The sequence below is a fragment of the Lipotes vexillifer genome, unplaced genomic scaffold, assembly GCF_000442215.2.
Source record: "Lipotes vexillifer unplaced genomic scaffold, Lipotes_vexillifer_v1.1 scaffold395, whole genome shotgun sequence".
Classification (NCBI taxonomy): domain Eukaryota; kingdom Metazoa; phylum Chordata; class Mammalia; order Artiodactyla; family Lipotidae; genus Lipotes; species Lipotes vexillifer.
This window is the reverse complement of record NW_006797390.1, coordinates 3,596,102-3,602,466: the sequence shown is the minus strand read 5'-3', so window position 1 is coordinate 3,602,466 and position 6,365 is coordinate 3,596,102. Positions and strand designations below refer to the sequence as shown.

General features: G+C 53.2%; 1 protein-coding gene across 1 annotated transcript; it reads left to right on the top strand.

Moving 5' to 3' along the window:
* The first annotated feature begins 1,903 nt into the window (after positions 1–1,903).
* On the top strand, positions 1,904–6,009 carry CD27 (CD27 molecule). Its single transcript, XM_007469508.1, has 6 exons — positions 1,904–2,039; positions 2,228–2,359; positions 4,827–4,979; positions 5,187–5,276; positions 5,546–5,665; positions 5,885–6,009. Exons 1-6 carry the CDS (start codon positions 1,904–1,906, stop codon positions 6,007–6,009), a joined length of 756 nt encoding a protein of 251 aa, XP_007469570.1.
* The last annotated feature ends 356 nt before the right edge of the window (positions 6,010–6,365 follow it).

Below are 6,365 nucleotides of genomic sequence, written 5' to 3'. Positions count from 1 at the left end.
CCTTCCAGGGTCTCCTGCATCCCCACATGTCTCTCCATGCCCGCCTTGAAGTTTAAGACTAACAGTGAAGGGAATCCCCTGGCGGTCCAGTGGTTGGGACTCTGAGCTCTAACTGCCAAGGGCCTGGGTTCAGTCCCTCGTTGGGGAACTAAGATCCCACAAGCTGTGTGGCTGAAAAAAAAGACTAACAGTGAAGATATAGACCATAATCTGGGAATGCGGGCAGGACTGTTGGTGACAGCAAAATCCTCAGGTCCCAAGGGTAACGCTCTCGGAGGAGGGAATTTAGGCACCCGGCCAGATAGAGCCAAAAGGATGGTTTTGCACAAGTAACTCTTCAAATCACACCCCTGTGTGGCTTCCCACTTGAGAGGGGACCGTCCTAAAGAGTAGAGGAAGCTGGGGAAAGACAGGAGGATGGAAAGAATGAAGAGAAGGGAAACCGAAGAATGAGACAGAGAACAGATCTAACAGAGGAGCCCCAGGGGTGTGAGATTTTATGAGCAGTGTGGAAACAATGGCAAAGCCCATGAATGAAAAAATGGCCTGGAGAAACAAGCCAGTCTCTGGGGAAAGAGGAGGGTCGGGGGGTGGGCTGTATGACCCAAGTGTTCCTGGGACTCAAAGAGGGGAAAGTCCAGCTACTTCCAATATCCCCAAATCAGTCTTCCCATTTAATCCCAAGTGCCCAAGGCTGGGAGAGCAGACACCCAGGTGCTCCAGGACCAATGGCGAACACAGCCAGAGGTGGGAAAGGGCGGATAAAGATGATAGTAGGGTGGGCTTCCCTGGTGGCGCAGTGGTTGAGAGTCCGCCTGCCGATGAAGGGAACACGGGTTCGTGCCCCAGTCCGGGAAGATCCCACATGCCGTGGAGCGGCTGGGCCCGTGAGCCATGGCCGCTGAGCCTGCGCGTCCGGAGCCTGTGCTCCGCAACGGGAGAGGCCGCAGCAGTGAGAGGCCCGCGTACCGCAAAGAAAAAAAAAAAAAGTGGTGATAGTAGGGTGAGAGAGGCCAGCTGGGAATGGGTGGCACCCGTACCACAGGCTGGCAGGAAGGTTAAATGATCATGTGTGAGCTCCTAGCACACAGCCTGACAGAGAAGAGACACAGGTTTAAGTCCCTTGTTTGCAATTCTGAACAATCGATCCCATAGCAAACTCTTTTGGCCATGAAACCAGACGTCAGTTGATGTGAGGCTGGCTATAGTTGAAAGAGTCAACAATTTTGCTGCAGAAACGCTGTGCTTGGTGGTGAGCGCTGCTCCAGCCCCGTGAGGGTGTTGAGTGGTGCTGGTTTCTTCCCCAAATCTGAAAAATTCTGAATGTATCCGATCCCCAAGAGTTTCAGATAAGAGTGTGCAGACCCGTGTGGTCAGTTCTGGTTCCCCTTCCTTCCCTAAAGTGCTGATCTTTGTGTAAGAAGTGGTGTGGGAAGACGCGTGGGGACACGCAGCTGTGAACAGGGGGCAACGTGGGCATCTTCGTGTGCAGGTGCTTGAATAGGAGCGTGCGTGTCCATGTGCATCCAACGTTTTCTAAAAGCTGCAGGCAGAGTTAAATTCTTCACGAGCGGAAGAGAGACAGAGGCCACGGAGAGGCTGGCGTGTTGGGGGCGTCTTTGAAGAGAGCAGGTCTTCTGACAGAGTTTGCCCTTTAATGCTCTCCCAGCACCCAACGCATGGGAAAGGGGGAGGGGTGGCGGTAGCTGCCTGAGTGAGAAACAGCTACAGCAGAACTTCAACTGCATCAAAGGTCAGCCTGCCACCCGGCTCGGGGACAACTCCAAGAAAACAGGTCCTGGAGGTGCAAAGAAGAGGCACCAGCGCCTGGCTGGGGAGGTGCCAGCTCCCCCAAGGCCCGAAGTCGGCAGCCAGGGCAGGAAGAGCTCCCCGGGCAGTAGCCATGGCCCGGCCACCTCCTTGCTGGCTGTGGGTTCTGGGGACCCTGGCAGTGCTCTCAGTGACCCCAGCCTCCACGAGGTGTCCAGAAAAGCATTACCTGGCTCAGGGAGAACGGTGCTGCCAGATGTGCGAGCCAGGTAAGAGGAGGCCTTGCCAGGGTCTAGCTGAGTATGGAGAGAGAGGACCAGGCTTGGGGTGGAGGGACGTAGAGAGGGAGTCTGAGCTCAAGCAAGGAGCAGAATCCTGCAGAGGCCAAGAGGCAGCACCTTGAAGAGGGTGAGGGAGCGGCCTTCCTTGCGCCTTGACCCTGGACCTCTGCTCACAGGAACGTTCCTGGTGAAGGAATGTGACCAGCATGAAAAGGCTACTCAGTGCGATCCGTGTACACCGGGGGTCTCCTTCTCGCCAGACCACCATACCCGGCCCCACTGTGAGAGCTGCCGGCACTGTAACTCTGGTGAGATGGGCAAGCATTTGGGGGAGCAAAGTGGGTATGGAGAAGCAAAGAGGGGGCAAGTAGGAGCTTCAGTTGCTTCAAGGCTACGGCAAGTGGAGCTCATGGTGGGAAACGGGGCGCCCTGGGCGGTGTGTGTTGATGTGGTAGGGATAGCTGTGAAGTGATTCAGGGAAGGGGCAAGCAGAATTTGAGGGTCTGCTGAGAAGGGGTCTATGGCTAGGATCAAGACAATACAAAGTAGGCAGTTGCTGTAGGAGCCAAGATCTTAGACAAGCCTCTCCCCACTGATGAACGGGCCGTATTCTGAGTGCACATTTGTCTGGAACTTGGAATACACCTTTCTAAGGACATAACAATACCAGTCAGTGGATAACACCCTCTTTTTGTCCAAAAGCCAATTCAGGAAAATGAATGTGTGTGTGGCTTGTGTCTTTATGTATTTTGTAATTACATCTTTTTTAAAACTAAGAAATGAAATAGCAGCTGTGTTATGAATACTTTCATCATTTCTCTGTTTTAGCTAGAATTTTAGAAACTATGTATGTACAAGTGTACATAGATCAACAGATCTAAAGTGGCCCCTTTGAACAAATATTCTCCAGCAGGACACTTTTGAGGACGATTTAGCTGAACCACATTACTCGCCTGTAAATGCATTGAGTCTGACTAGGCCTTTTAATACTGTATTCTTGAAAATAAATACAAGGGTTTGTTGCTGCAAATCAGTCAAAGGGCAACATATGAAATACACAAGAGGTATTCCTCAGTCTACTTAACTTACAGATATGATTGTTCATGGATGCTTCTCTCTTCTTGGCAACAACCTGGGCAAGATGGGGATTTTTTTTTTTTAGTCAAAGCCTCCCCAACTCACTCTGCAGGCCCCAGTGGAAGGCTTTTTCCTAATATTGAGCCAGTCTGAGCTCCCTCCACTCTGCTCCAGACCAGCCCAACCCACGATCTTCCTCTGTGAGATTCAGCCCACAGATCTCTGAAGCACTCAGGCAGCCCCTGGCTGCAGGACTCCAGGGCACTGGAAAGAGGCTGAATGGGTTTGGTCCTCTTGGACCTCAGTATTCCCATCTGTAAGATGGACAAGTGCCTGAAATCAGCATGGAATTCTGTGTACAGGTTATACATGGCGAAGAGAACTCCCAGGTTTCTGGAGACTCCATTGAAAACAATGGCACTTCACTCATTTTTTAACCAATCCCAGCCCCTTCTTTAACCCTTCCCATCCCTTTGGGCAGATACCCTCGCTGATCTTCACCTTCCCTACCTGTTCCCGTCTCCACCACCACTGTTCCCTCCTCCATCACTGCCCTTCCTGTGCAGATCCTTATCCAGGCTGGCTCACAATTCCTGGTGAGCCACAAGGAAACCAAGTTCTAGTAGCAACCATGAGTCAGAATTCAGAAAGGAGATGCCACAGGGGCATAAAGATGAGAAGGAATTTACACCCTTTCCTGACAAAAGGCGCACACTAAAGAAATTGGGAGGGTTGCTGGTGGTCTTTGGTATCCTCAGACGTCCCTTTCTGCACCTCTCTCCCACCTGTCAGAGCTCCTCTCCCTGGGTTCTCATGAGTGCACCCTGCCCCACCAGGCTCCCGCTCAGGCCTGGCCCACATCCGGGTGCCACCTTCCCCAGAGTCACACTTCTCTTCTCACCCCCAAACACCCATGAACCCAAACCCATGCGGCGCCCTTCCTACCTACCTCCCCCAGTATCACCGATTGGCAGCCACCCAGCACCCGACCTCTACACTTGAATACAAATTATATTTTAGAGGCAAAGGATATCAGTAAAGTTAAAAACCTATTGGGGACCACAGCAGCACCATTTCCAATTGCTAAAAACTGGAAACTACCCAAATGCACACCAACAGTGGAACGGATGAATAAATGGTGTTGTATTCACACAGGGGAACATTAGATGGCAGTGAGAATGAACGATTTGCAATCACACTCAACACTGGATTAATCTCACAAAGAGCTGAGTAAAAGCAACCAGGCACGAACGAGAACACACGCATGATTCATGCATATACTTCAAAAACTGGCAAAACCAACTTGTGGTGTTAGGAAGTCAGTAGCTATTCTTGGTGGGGACGGTGTTAGTGACTAAAAAGGAACACGACTGGTCATCTTGTTTCTTAATCTGGTGCTGGTTACACCTGTGAGTCCGATTTGTCCCAGTTCTCAAGCTGTACACTTGTGACATGTATGCCTCTCTATAAGTATACTTCAATAAGTTCTAAAAGCATCAGGGAGTGAGAGGAAAAATCATGTGAGCTGTTTCTACTTCTGAACCGTGAATTTTCTAAAAGGTCCGAGTTTTTCTTGAATAACAGTAACACAAATGGCAAAGGCACTGGGTGACAGTGGGGGAGGGGCGGGCCTGGGAGGCGAGGGCGGGGATTAAGCCAGTGGACCCTGTGTGTTCCCTCCCTCTCCTCTGTCGCCAGGTCTTCTCATTCGAAACTGCTCCCTCACCGCCAACTCGGAGTGTGCCTGCCCCGAGGGCTGGCAGTGCAGGGACAAGGAGTGTACAGAGTGTGTTGGTCCAGCCCAGGCCCCAGGCCCACACCCACAACCCTCCCACTCACCTTATGCTGAAGGTAAGTTCTAGGCAACCCTTCGTCTGGTCATTGGGGGTAAGGGTCACACCCCAACCAGCACCGCCTCTCCCATGCCCAGCCCCACATACGTTGCCTCGTCCGCCTGTCTCGGCCTTCGCATCTCCCCCAGGCTCGCTTAGGCCTTCAGCCTATCCTTGTGCCCTCTGGGGCCCCCTGCGGCTGCCCATCTTGTCTCTGTTTTTCCAGAGATACCAGAGGCCAGGACAGGCCAGCATATGCGGACTCTGGCTGATTCCAGGTGGCTGCCTGCCCCAACTCTCTCTACCCACTGGTCACGTGAGTTTTCTCCCCACTCCCCACCCTGAGAGAGAGAATGCACACAGGAGGGTCCAGGAGGGAAGCCAGCCAGAAAGCTCCTAGGAACAGGGGTAAGAAGAGGGAGAAGCAGAGTCCAGGGATTAGGAAAGGACATGGTCCAATGGTGGGGGCAGGGGAGGAAGGTGGGGAAAGGGGAGAGGCAGGGGTGACAGAGGGCTGGGCTGAGGGGAGTCAACGGCTAGGCCCTCCCCCAAACCCCCTTGTGACCCCTGCCCATCCCATCACAGCCCAAAGGTCCCTGTGCAGCGCGGATTGCATCCGCATCTTTGTGCTCCTCTCTGGAATGTTTCTTGCTTTCACCACAGTCGGAGCCCTGTTCCTCCATCAACAAAGAAAATATAGATTAAGTAAGAGACAAAATTCAGGTTTCTGCACCCCACCCCACCATCTCGGCTTTGCCTCCCAATCTGGAACCTCACTGAATCTCTCCAGCTCCATCTTTAGCACCCTGTGGCCTCTCTTACCCTCCTCTGAGCTGGGGCCCTTCTGACAGCCCGCCTTTGCTCACCTCTTCCTTCACCCATCCTCCACCGCCGATCAACACTCATCTGATTCTCCCTCTTCAGACACAAGAGAAAGTCCAGTGGCGCCTGCAGAGCCTTGTCCTTACAGCTGCCCCAGGGAGGAAGAGGGCAGTGCCATCCCCATTCAGGAGGATTACCGAAAACCAGAGCCCGCTTCCTACCCCTGAGCCAGCGCTCGGCGGAGGGGGGCCGTCACTGCAGTCAAGTCCTAGCCTCCATCTCAACCCACCCGCCATCCAGGGGGATCGAGAGTCGGCACCTCCAATTTCAGCACTGTCCTCTTATCGGGACCCTTTCGTGTGTGCCGACTTGGGAAACTGTCCTGTGTGCCTTTTCGAGACTGGCAGTGGCGAGGACCCAGGGGAACGAGGTGGAGGGCGGGAAGCGGGAGCCCAAGTGTGTCAGCTGCACCCCTGTGCTGCAAGAGGGCTAGGGCTCCAGGTGGAAGACATACTTCCGCCTACGGTAGGCCCACGTGGTGTACCGCTGACCTAGAAACTCGCCGAAATAAAGAGACAGACCT